Source organism: Sinohyriopsis cumingii, chromosome 5, assembly GCF_028554795.1.
Source record: "Sinohyriopsis cumingii isolate HCF-2022 chromosome 5, ASM2855479v2, whole genome shotgun sequence".
Classification (NCBI taxonomy): Eukaryota; Metazoa; Mollusca; class Bivalvia; order Unionida; family Unionidae; genus Sinohyriopsis; species Sinohyriopsis cumingii.
Genome location: NC_142965.1, coordinates 97,678,027 through 97,691,140, shown reverse-complemented (window position 1 = coordinate 97,691,140; position 13,114 = coordinate 97,678,027). Strand labels below are relative to the sequence as shown.

At 37.2% G+C, this 13,114-nt stretch overlaps 1 protein-coding gene across 7 annotated transcripts in view; it reads right to left on the bottom strand.

Moving 5' to 3' along the window:
- Positions 1 to 13,114, bottom strand: part of LOC149799840 (long-chain-fatty-acid--CoA ligase 4-like) — a 104,298-nt gene that overhangs the window by 9,247 nt on the left and 81,937 nt on the right. For all 7 annotated transcript variants that reach the window (XM_089959248.1, XM_089959252.1, XM_089959251.1 and 4 more), the window contains exon 16: positions 8,235 to 8,510. In XM_089959248.1, coding sequence (XP_089815374.1) covers positions 8,235 to 8,510 — 276 coding nt within the window. The remainder of the gene's footprint in view (positions 1 to 8,234; positions 8,511 to 13,114) is intronic.

Sequence of the window (13,114 nt, the reverse complement as noted above, 5' to 3'; positions counted from 1 at the left end):
TTTTGAACCTTGTAAAGTGTCCTAATTTAAGATCCTGTCAGATACTGATAAGTCTGAAATGTAAAGCTGATCAGAAATATGTCTAGACAACAATGATGTCCAAACATTACTCTAAGTCAAATAGGGACATCAATGATATCCAAACTTTACTGTAAGTCAAACAGGGACATTACTCTAAGTCAAATAGGGACATCACTCTAAGTCAAATAGGGACATCACTCTAAGTCAAATAGGGACATTACTCTAAGTCAAATAGGGACATTACTCTAAGTCAAATAGGGACACCACTCTAAGTTAAATAGGGACATTACTCTAAGTCAAATAGGGACATTAATGATGTCCAAACATTACTCTAAGTCAAATAGGGACATTACTCTAAGTCAAACAGGGACATCAATGATGTCCAAACATTACTCTAAGTCAAATAGGGACATTACTCTAAATCAAATAGGGACATCACTCGAAGTCAAATAGGGACATTACTCTAAGTCAAAGAGGGACATCACTCAAAGTCAAATAGGATCATTACTCTATGTCAAATAGGGACATCACTCTAAGTCAAATAGGGACATTACTTTAAGTTAAATAGGGACATTAATGATGTCCAAACGTTACTCTAAGTCAAATAGGGACATCAATGATGTCCAAACATTACTCTATGTCAAATAGGGACATCACTCTAAGTCAAATAGGGACATTACTTTAAGTTAAATAGGGACATTAATGATGTCCAAACATTACTCTAAGTCAAATAGGGACATCAATGATGTCCAAACATTACTCTAAGTCAAATAGGGACATCACTCTAAGTCAAATAGGGACATCACTCTAAGTCAAATAGGGACACTACTCTAAGTCAAAGAGGGACATCACTCAAAGACAAATAGGATCATTACTCTAAGTCAAATAGGGACATTACTCTAAGTCAAATAGGGACATTACTCTAAGTCAAATTGGGACATTACTCTAAGTCAAATAGGGACATTACTCTAAGTCAAATAGGGACATTACTCTAAGTCAAATAGGGACATCACTCTAAGTCAAATAGGGACATTACTTTAAGTTAAATAGGACATTAATGATGTCCAAACATTACTCTAAGTCAAATAGGGACATCACTCTAAGTCAAATAGGGACATCACTCTAAGTCAAATAGGGACATTACTCTAAGTCAAATAGGGACATTACTCTAAGTCAAATAGGGACATCACTCTAAGTCAAATAGGGACATTAATGATGTCCAAACATTACTCTAGGTCAAATAGGGACATTACTCTAAGTCAAATAGGGACATCAATGATGTCCAAACATTACTCTAAGTCAAATAGGGACATCAACGATGTCCAAACATTACTCTAAGTCAAATAGGGACATCAATGATGTCCAAACATTACTCTAAGTCAAATAGGGACATCACTCTAAGTCAAACAGGGACATTACTCTAAGTCAAAGAGGGACATCACTCAAAGTCAAATAGGATCATTACTCTAAGTCAAATAGGGACATTACTCTAAGTCAAATAGGGACATTACTCTAAGTCAAATTGGGACATTACTCTAAGTCAAATAGGGACATTACTCTAAGTCAAATAGGGACATCACTCTAAGTCAAATAGGGACATTACTTTAAGTTAAATAGGACATTAATGATGTCCAAACATTACTCTAAGTCAAATAGGGACATCACTCTAAGTCAAATAGGGACATCACTCTAAGTCAAATAGGGACATCACTCTAAGTCAAATAGGGACATTACTCTAAGTCAAATAGGGACATTACTCTAAGTCAAATAGGGACATCACTCTAAGTCAAATAGGGACATTAATGATGTCCAAACATTACTCTAAGTCAAATAGGGACATTACTCTAAGTCAAATAGGGACATCAATGATGTCCAAACATTATTCTAAGTCAAATAGGGACATCAATGATGTCCAAACATTACTCTAAGTCAAATAGGGACATTACTCTAAGTCAAATAGGGACATCACTCGAAGTCAAATAGGGACATTACTCTAAGTCAAAGATGGACATCACTCAAAGTCAAATAGGATCATTACTCTAAGTCAAATAGGGACATCACTCTAAGTCAAATAGGGACATTACTCTAAGTCAAATAGGGACATTACTCTAAGTCAAATAGGGACATTACTTTAAGTTAAATAGCGACATTAATGATGTCCAAACGTTACTCTAAGTCAAATAGTGACATCAATGATATCCAAACATTACTCTAAGTCAAATAGGGACATTACTCCAAGTCAAATAGGGACATTACTCTAAGTCAAATAGGGACATTAATGATGTCCAAACATTACTCTAAGTCAGATAGGGATATTAAGTCAAATAGGGACATTACTCTAAGTCAAATAGGGACATTACTCTAAGTCAAAGAGGGACATTACTCTAAGTCAAATAGGGAAATTCTCTTGGCATCCGTCCGTCTATGGGAGACGATGGCGTAGCTCCAAAGTAAGCTTTTGTCTATCCTTCTTTCTAGCTCTCTTTTCAGCTTGTTTTATTCTTCTCTCTTCCTCTGCGTTTTGAACTCCCTGCCTGACAGCTAGGTGCCAGCTGAAACGGTTGTTTGCACAGCTCTCCCAGTTGTTGACACTGATGTTTGCCGTCTTCATATCCTTCTTGCAAACATCTTTGTAGCGCAGATGTGGTCGTCCAGTTGGTCGTGCACCTTCTGCTAACTCCCCATATAACAGGTCCTTGGGAATGCGACCTGGGTCCATTCTTTTGACATGGCCAAGCCAGCGAAGGTGCCTCTCGCTGAGAATGGAGAACATGCTGTTGATGTTGGCGCGTTCTAGAACCTCTGTGTTGGGTACTTTGTCCTGCCACTGGATGTGCAGAATGCGCCGCAGACATCTCACGTGGAAGCTGTTGAGTTTCCTCTCGTGTCTTGCATAGGTGGTCCATGTTTTGCTGCTGTAGAGAAGTGAGCTGAGTACACAGGCTTGGTAGACATGCAATTTGATCTTCTCTGTGAGGTTGGGGTTGTTCCAGACTCTCTGGTTAAGTCTGGCCATCACTGCTGCTGCCTTGGCAATCCTGCCGTTCAGCTCAGAATCAATGGAGAGTGAGCTGGAGATGTTAGACCCGAGGTATGTGAAGTTCTCGACAACTTCCAAGTTGTACCCATCGATGGTGACAGAGGGAGGGGAGTCTGCGTCCTGCGCCATGACGTTTGTTTTCTTCAAACTGATGGTCAGTCCAAATTCCTTACAAGCATGGGATAGGCAGCATACCAGCTGTTGCAGTCCATCTTCCGTGTGTGATGTCAAGGCTGCATCGTCGGCCATGAGCAATTCACAGATGAGTACCTCTGTGACTTTAGTCTTAGCACGGAGACGGGCGATGTTGAACAGCTTGCCGTCAGCCCTGGTGTGGATGTACACTCCCTCGCTGCAGTCCTTGAATGCATACTGGAGAAGCATGGAGAAGAAGATGGCAAAGAGCGTCGGCGCAAGGACACAGCCTTGTTTGACTCCGTTGATGACTGGGAATGCTTCAGATGTTGCGCCACTGAAGCACACTGTGCTGAACATGTTCTCATGGAACGACATGATGACAGCAAGCAGACATGGGGGGGCAGCCAATCTTCTGCAGGAGTCTGAAGAGTCCACTCAAACTAACCAGGTCAAACGCCTTCGTCAGGTCTAAGAAGGCAATGTAGAGGGGCATCTGCTGCTCGCGACACTTCTCCTGCAGCTGACGTAGTGAGAAGATCATGTCTACAGTTGACCTGCCAGCTCGAAATCCACACTGGGACTCTGGGTAGACGCGGCAGGCTAGGACCTGCAAGCGCGCCAAGGCAACACGGGCGAAAGCCTTTCCAACGATGCTGAGGAGGGAGATGCCCCGATAGTTGTTGCAGTCGCTACGGTCTCCTTTGTTTTTGTACAAAGTGATGATGTTGGCCCCCTCTCCACGCTGCTGGTGTGCCCAAGGGAACGATGAATGCCGATACAGCTTAGCACCAACGGCGTTGCAGGAGTTGCTGGAATGACGTTGAAGTCAATGTCAGACCGCCTTAGGGACTCCATCTCTGGATTTTCTGTCAGGGTTTACTCCCTTAGCCTTTCCCATAAGTGGGTATAGCCACAAGGCAGCAGAGGTTTGGAATCGGAGTTTTCCTTCTCCTAGATGAGCTACCATCCAAGGTTTACGAGTCCCATCTACCCTATTTGCTTCGGGTAAATAGGGAAATTAATGATGTCCAAACATTACTCTAAGTCAAATAGGGATATTAAGTCAAATAGGGACATTACTCTTAAGTCAAATAGGGACATTAATCTAAGTCAAATAGGGACATTACTCTAAGTCAAAGAGGGACATTACTCAAATAGGGAAATTAATGATGTCCAAACATTACTCTAAGTCAAATAGGGACATTACTCTAAGTCAAATAGGGAAATTAATGATGTCCAAACATTACTCTAAGTCAAATAGGGACATTACTCTAAGTCAAATAGGGACATTACTCTAAGTCAAATAGGGACATCAATGATGTCCAAACATTACTCTAAGTCAAAAAGGGACATTAATGATGTCCAAACATTAATCTAAGTCAAACAGGGACATTACTCTAAGTCAAATAGGGACATTAATGATGTCCAAACATTACTCTAAGTCAAATAGGTACATTAATGATGTCCAAACATTATTCTAAGTCAAACAGGGACATTACTCTAAGTCAAATAGGGACATTACTCTAAGTCAAATAGGGACATTACTCTAAGTCAAAGAGGGACATTACTCTAAGTCAAATAGGGACATTACTCTAAGTCAAATAGGGACATTACTCTAAGGGGGCGCTCACCAGATAATATGTACTTTTGAGAGAGCAACGTATGTAAGGTGAAGTAGTTCACATTTAAAACATGCACAATGGAGAGAATGTTGGCATACCTCTATGCTACATTAATGTAATGTGGATGATATTTCTTTTGGATATTGTAGTTTTGAAAATTTTACATGATTTAAGCACACTGCTAACTAAAATGACTGCTCCCTTGTGTTAAAAAAATCAGCCTGAATTAGTCTAAAGTACACTATACATAGCAGCTATTAAAATATGGAAAATTAACTTTGCCAGACTAGACAATACCAGCTGCTGAAAGTGCAATGAATGAATTACCAAATATATAAAATGTAAAAAAAGTTATGAGCTCTTTTTTATACAATTTACCTCTGAAGTTCAGGAAGTGAAAATGACCAAGTAGAGCTAGCACTTTTTTGAAAGGTGCACATCTGAAGTAAGGCCAAGCTGTATACTCTATAACCCATAGTACACTCATCAATCATACACCAAAATAAAGGGAATTAAAGGTTCTTTGCATTATACCTAAGATATACAAGGTCTTTTTTAAATAACCAGTATAACCAGTGAGGAAAGCCGGGGAAATTCTTTTTCTTTAAAATCCTAACCCTATGCAAAATACGAATCTGTAGAGCACCACCTAAGTCAAAGAGGGACATTACTCTAAGTCAAAGAGGGACATTACTCTAAGTCATATAGGGACATTACTCTAAGTCAAATAGGGACATTACTCTAAGTCAAATAGGGACATCAATGATGTCCAAACATTACTCTAAGTCAAATAGGGACATTAATGATGTCCAAACATTAATCTAAGTCAAAAAGGGACATTACTCTAAGTCAAATAGGGACATTAATGATGTCCAAACATTATTCTAAGTCAAACAGGGACATTACTCAAAGTCAAATAGGGACATTATTCTAAGTCAAAGAGGGACATTACTCTAAGTCAAATAGGGACATTATTCTAAGTCAAATAGGGACATCAATGATGTCCAAACATTACTCTAAGTCAAATAGGGACATTAACACCAGTTTTGATGAAAGGTTGCTTGATATTAAGACCCACACCAAATCTGGTTTCAATAGATGAAGTCATTCAAGGATATCGGTCAGAAACAAATTGTATAATGCAAGGGCATTAAACGGGGGCCATGATGTCTCTGTAAAATTTGAGGCCACTGAATGTGTTATGAAATGAACTGTCTTAGCTTCATAATGATTTGTACCAAGTATGATGATAATGTTTTAGTAATAAAAGCAAATAGAAAAACTTTAACCAAAACCTGGTAACACTGTATGTTGCCTCCAAAAATATGTATGGACTAATACAGTATTTGACTCCTCCATTAATATGGAAAGTAAATGTGTATGGTCTAATATTGGAAAACTCCATGACACCTCCATAAATATGGCAGGTGTGTATGTATGGACTAATACTGGTACACTCCATGTTCTCTCCATGTACGGACTAATACTGGTACACTATATGTACTCTCCATAAATATTACAGGTACGTATGTAAGGACTAATACTGGTACACTTCATGTCCCTTTCATAAATATGGCAGGGACAAATGTATGGATTAATACTGGTACACTCCATGTCCCCTGCATAAATATGGCAGGTACATATGTGTAGACTAATACTGGTACACTCCATGTCCCCTTCATAAATATGGCAGGTACATATGTATGGACCAATACTGGTACACTCCATGTCAACGTCATAAATATGGCAGGTACATATGTATGGATCAATACTGGTATACTCCATGTCCCCGGCATAAATATGGCAGGTACATATGTATGGACTAATACTGGTACACTCCATGTCCCCGTCATAAATACGGCAGGTACATATGTATGGACCAATACTGGAACACTCCATGTCCCCTGCATAAATATGGCAGGTACATATGTATGGACCAATACTGGTATACTCCATGTCCCTTTCATAAATATGGCAGGTACATATGTATGGACCAATACTGGTATACTCCATGTCCCCTGCATAAATATGGCAGGTACATATGTATGGATCAATACTGGTACACTCCATGTCCCCTTCATAAATATGGCAGGTACATATGTATGGATCAATACTGGTACACTCCATGTCCCCTGCATAAATATTGCAGGTACATTTGTATGGATCAATACTGGTACACTCCATGTCCCCTTCATAAATATGGCAGGTACATATGTATGGATCAATACTGGTACACTCCATGTCCCCTTCATAAATATGGCAGGTACATATGTATGGATCAATACTGGTACACTCCATGTCCCCTGCATAAATATGGCAGGTACATATGTATGGACTAATACTGGTACACTCCATGTCCTTTGCATAAATATGGCAGGTACATATGTCTGGACCAATACTGGTACACTCCATGTCCCCTGCATAAATATGGCAGGTACATATGTATGGATCAATACTGGTATACTCCATGTCCCCTGCATAAATATGGCAGGTACATATGTATGGACTAATACTGGTATACTCCATGTCCCCTGCATAAATATGGCAGGTACATATGTATGGACTAATCCTGGTATACTCCATGTCCCCTGCATAAATATGGCAGGTACATATGTATGGATCAATACTGGTATACTCCATGTCCCCTGCATAAATATGGCAGGTACATATGTATGGACTAATACTGGTATACTCCATGTCCCTTTCATAAATATGGCAGGTACATATGTATGGACTAATCCTGGTATACTCCATGTCCCCTGCAAAAATATGGCAGGTACATATGTATGGACTAATCCTGGTATACTCCATGTCCCCTGCATAAATATGGCAGGTACATATGTATGGACTAATACTGGTATACTCCATGTCCCCGTCATAAATATGGCAGGTACATATGTATGGACTAATACTGGTATACTCCATGTCCCCTGCATAAATATGGCAGGTATGTATGGACTAATATTAGTACGCTCCATGTCACCTCCATGAAAATAGCATACAAAGAACAAAAGATGTTTGACTGTTGAGAATACTGTACTCCAAGAGACATGAACTTCTGTAATTTTGTAAATACTAGCAACAAAAGCAGGGAAATGGTTCAATACATTGCAACCATTTGTTTATTAAATAATTTATAGCAAATGATGAGGCAAGTGAAAGTACCAAATTTAATTTACACATGACTTTTATTTAAATATGCATTAATACTTTATGAAAAGTATAACGAGATAACACTGTAGTTCCATGATCAAAACGACAGCAGAATCTTCACCTAGTAGCCGGAATTCATTTGACATCGAGACCAGATGCTAAATAAAGATGCTGTTGGTATATCTTGACTATTATGATACTTGCTGTAAAGAAGAAAAGAACAGTAAATTTACACTGTCTCATCAAATCTAGCAACTTACCCTTCTCCCCTACTTTGCAGAGTTCTTTCATGAAAGCTTTCTTTACATCTTCATCCTCACACAAATTTTCAAAACTCTCTGCTTCTTTACCCAATGACTTTGCCATAGCTAGCAAATTTTTCTGATTGGGGACAATAATGGCAATGCTGAATAACTGGTTACTGTTGGCATGAAGACAAATTTGTTCAACCAGTGGTGACATTTTAAGGGCAGTCTCAACACGGCTAAGAGATATGAACTCTCCATGTTGCAATTTTACAAGATCTTTCTTCCTGTCTGTAACATAAGATGGATTAAATTCCTTTATACTTTCAATCAAGATAATAAAACATGCTATGCTCAAATATATTCTCAGAAAATCAATCTAACAACCTACCTACATAGCTACCTATCCATATCTATCTCTATACAGTATGCATCTACCGTATATACTCTCCTATAATACAAATCCAACTGCAAACTGCAAAGACCCAGACCTTCCGGCGCATTATGCGCTGGAAGATCTGGGTCTGTGAAGTTTGTTAGGACTAGTCAGTACAACAAACAACATAGACCCTGATCTGTAGGCACATTATTCTATGGCAGATCAGGATCTTTGTGGTTTGCAGTTTGGACTTGACTTATTGGCAAGTATAAATGCATTCCTAATGCTGTTTCTCTACCTCCCTCTTTTGTAAATCTGCTCTTTGCAGATTTTTTAAAATTAGTCATGTCTGCCAGTCAATAAGAAAATCCAACCCACAAGCATGCTTATCATTTACAGTACAAACTGTACAGAATCCAGTTAGCTCATCCAGAATCGGCAACAAAAAATCACACTTCATATCCCTTGGACATAACTTTATAAATTAACAATTAAGGTTCTTTAGAATAAATGGTCTATCCATTCTTCTAGTCGCAGAACCTTAAATTCATTTAATATTTGGACCATTACATGCATAAAAAAAGATAAATGTTTTGTTCTATGTCAGCAGAAAGAACTCATTTGATATGGCACAGCGATATGTCTGACTGAGACATTAAAATGGAATATCAAATGAGTTCTTTACAGTGAATTAGAAAGAAACATGAATTCTTAAATGCTTTCTAAATATTTTTAACTTTACTGTAAGAATGAAATTTAAAATATACTGGGATTCATATAAGTTTGATTCACTGCATCTAAAAATATCTATGTGGTTGCTGAAGAAGCCACCAAACAGTTCTAATCTGGATGTGTGATATTGAAATACAGACTAACAACTGTATTGAATGCCAGATTAAGCATGTAAAATTAATGGATATGCTATAAAATAACCGTTAACAGTAGTTTTCCTGACAAATTATGCATCTTTCTTCATTCTTCATCTCTACCACCAATATTCTGCCATCTACATGCAGTATAATCAGCTGGTTTCTTGTCCGAGATAGTCAAGCCAGTTGTTAGGTAAAAAATATAGGAACAGAGAAAAGTTTTGGAAATATATATTAAAAAAATTCTTTTTCTTTTAAAAATATAGCAAAAATTGGCAATTTTGTTTTAAAGTATACAGGAAGAAATACGATTTTTCTCAAGCATGAAATGTAATTATAAGTCTATCCTTTACATCATATCAGCACTTCTGGGTACCTTTAATGCATTCTCAGTGAAGTGCTATATGACATCAGATCAACTTACAAGTATTGTTTGACTCCTGTGCACCATCTGCATGGAAACATGTTTTGAGGCCTACATTAAACAACAGCCTTTCTGAACTAGTTTTCAAGGAAAACTCCTATCAGATACTACACACACTGAGGTAAAGGACTATTAATTATATCACATCTCACATCATGTGTTTCCTATGTGATACAATCTATTTAAACTGGGCTGGTTTCTGCACTCCAAAATGGAGAACACAGAATTTGTTTTGCACTTTCTTGAGTGTGGATGATCAGAATTACAACTATGAAGATTTCAGTAAGTTAGATATAGGTTCCAATATTGATGTAAGTAACGCTGATTTTTGATAATTTATCAAATTTGGATGATTTAGTGACAGACATAGACAATACTCTGGCAGATTTTGAGGATGAGAAAGGTTAGCTATGGTTGGTCACACAGCTTCACTGACTTGACAGTTAACAAGTTTTCACAAGATTTTAAAGCAAATACAAAATACCTCAATGAAAATTAATTTCTTAAGTATACCTCAGATTTTAATCTTAAGTCTATCTTATATAAAAAATATGTACAAAAAAAGGTAGAATGATTAAAATTTATGTTGAACTTAACATATAATGCACTTTTATAAATTTTACAAGCAGACCTATTCACATAGAGTCATTGAGGTAAGAGGTGTTCTATTTATAGTACACTGCACTGTTTCGCTTTGGCACATTAATATGGTCAGCCCAGGCAGTTGTAGTTGTAGGGTTCAATGCCATTTTTCAGCACAAGATAGGTCATACATGGCAGCTAGTATAAATGGTGCAGGAAGAACTCCAGAAACCCTGGAAAGAACCACCAACTCATGACAAGCTAATGACATGCTTTCTCACATACTCACATTGGCCAAACCAGAGACTCAAACCCATGCAGACAGAGGTCAGATGGCAGTGATCCATAACAGTAAGCATTTTAGACCACTTGGAGCCCCAAGACAGTATCAGAGTTGAGGGTTAATAATTACAGGATTTAAAGATTTATCAATAATGATTGACTCCAAACTGAACAACCAACATCAAAGTGATCTGAAAACTTCTAAATGAATACACTGCAAATATTTTTTTTTATTTTTAAAAATAATATTGGTTTGTTAACCAGTAGAATTTTAGTTTGATAAATCAGCCCTGAAACCTGTACTGATTGTGATGGACAGTTTTTTGATCTGATCTCACCTATTAAATTGTGCAATAAGACTCACTTAGATGGGACATTATCTTTTTCGTCATTACATACTATCATATTGTTGTGTGTTGGCTTTTTTTGTAATGGCTTTGAAGCTAAAGCCCTAACTTCCCAATTTTGTGAATTTCTCACCCATGCGACAGAGAAATCTAGCTGTTTTGCTAACCTTACTTTTCTTATCTCAGTCTATTCATCTCAGTCAAGGTGTGCACATGCTCATAACTACTTTTTAAAAAAAAGAAACCCTTGTTGTCTTCTGCTGTGCCTGACCTAGTTGTTCTAAACTCAAACAACAACAACAAATATATAACAAAAACAAAGTAACTTAATGTCAATCCATCTTTGCGAACACACCATACAAAAACATTTCAAGAGAGACAAAGACACACACACATACAATGTCGAGCTTTTTGGTATTATGCTAGTTCACTCCACACAGCATGGTCAATTTTATCCTATATACAGGCCTAGCTCAGTACATTTTCTGGTCAGCATCATTAATGTAGCTAAAGCTACTAACTAGTTTTAAATACTTCGTGTGAAACAAATTATATACTGTTAGCTACATTTAATGACAGTGACCTGAAAATTGACTGTGCAACAGATAGGATAAAATACTCAATGTTGTGTGAAATGAACTATGACAGAAAACACTGATCCATGCACATTGACTATAGACCTTTACACTTCATAGCATCCCATCTCTCTTAACAACTATGGAAATCTTAGTAACAGCCAGAAATGTGTCATGTCAAACATGCTTTATTCTAATTTTGTTAAGCATCTCCATTGTGCCCCAGCTGAACCAAAATTATACCTACAATATTTAATGATAAATAATGCACTTACCAGCCAGAAGGAATCATTTATCTGTCAACACGTTAATCCATAAGCAAATTTCACTGCAGCACTTGCCATATTTCCAAGACAGAAAATACATTTTCAAAGAATCCATGAATGTGAAAGTTTAGCACATGGCTATCCATTAGGGTCCGTATTTGTAGGTTCTTTTATAATTTTACAATCAATATTAAGGACAACACAATTATATCACAATTTCACCTCTTCCAAAGAAAAGGAGAGCTATATACAATAGTGACACAGATCACTAATTATCCATGAATAATCTAATGCAACATGTTACTCTTCTTTACAGCTTGTACTAAGTATAACTACAGTAGGACTCAGTAGCCAATATCATTTTATTATTTACAATATAACTTTTGAGAATTGGAACTGATGAAAATAAAACAGTTTCTTGTAATAAATATTAATTATTTATTGTTAATTTCATATAATATCCATGTATTAAATGTGATAGAATCTCATTATTATGCAACGTTTTATGTTGTTATTTTTCCTTGCTCACGCATATAAACTGTGTACTTCAGATGCAACGGTCACACCACAGCCCTCATTAACATATTTATATTAATGCGCCACATGTAAACATTGGACGTGAACACTAGTGCAGAATTCCTTTTACTTTAAAGGAAAATATTGGGTGAGAAATATAATCTATGTTGGGGTTTGGGCCGAGACAAGGAAATCCCAGTCGTGTGTTTATATGTCTCCCCACTCGGGCAAGCCTCGTGGGGAGACAAATAATATAAACCCTTGACTGGGATTTCCTTGTCTCTGCAAAAATAAACCAAAAATAGATTCTATATATATTGACTTGACAGCATATTCATTTTGTGCCAGAGATGACCTTGCCTAAAGGTCAAGGTCACAATAAGAGATAATATAAGTCAGTATTATGTTTCCTTATCCTATTACTTTTTAACTCTGACATGTTCCACATCCTGTCATACAATAGTTGAATCCCTGGTTTAGAACTCAAGATCATAAATAGTGAAAAGGTCATGAGATGGGTGTATTATATATGTAAATTGCTGTCTTCTAATAGTTTCTTTTCTTGTTATATATGTGCCATCTTTTTGGAAGCAGGAATTAATTTATTGAAATCAGTTTTGGTACGAGGATTTATATCAAGAGGATGTTGGTCAAT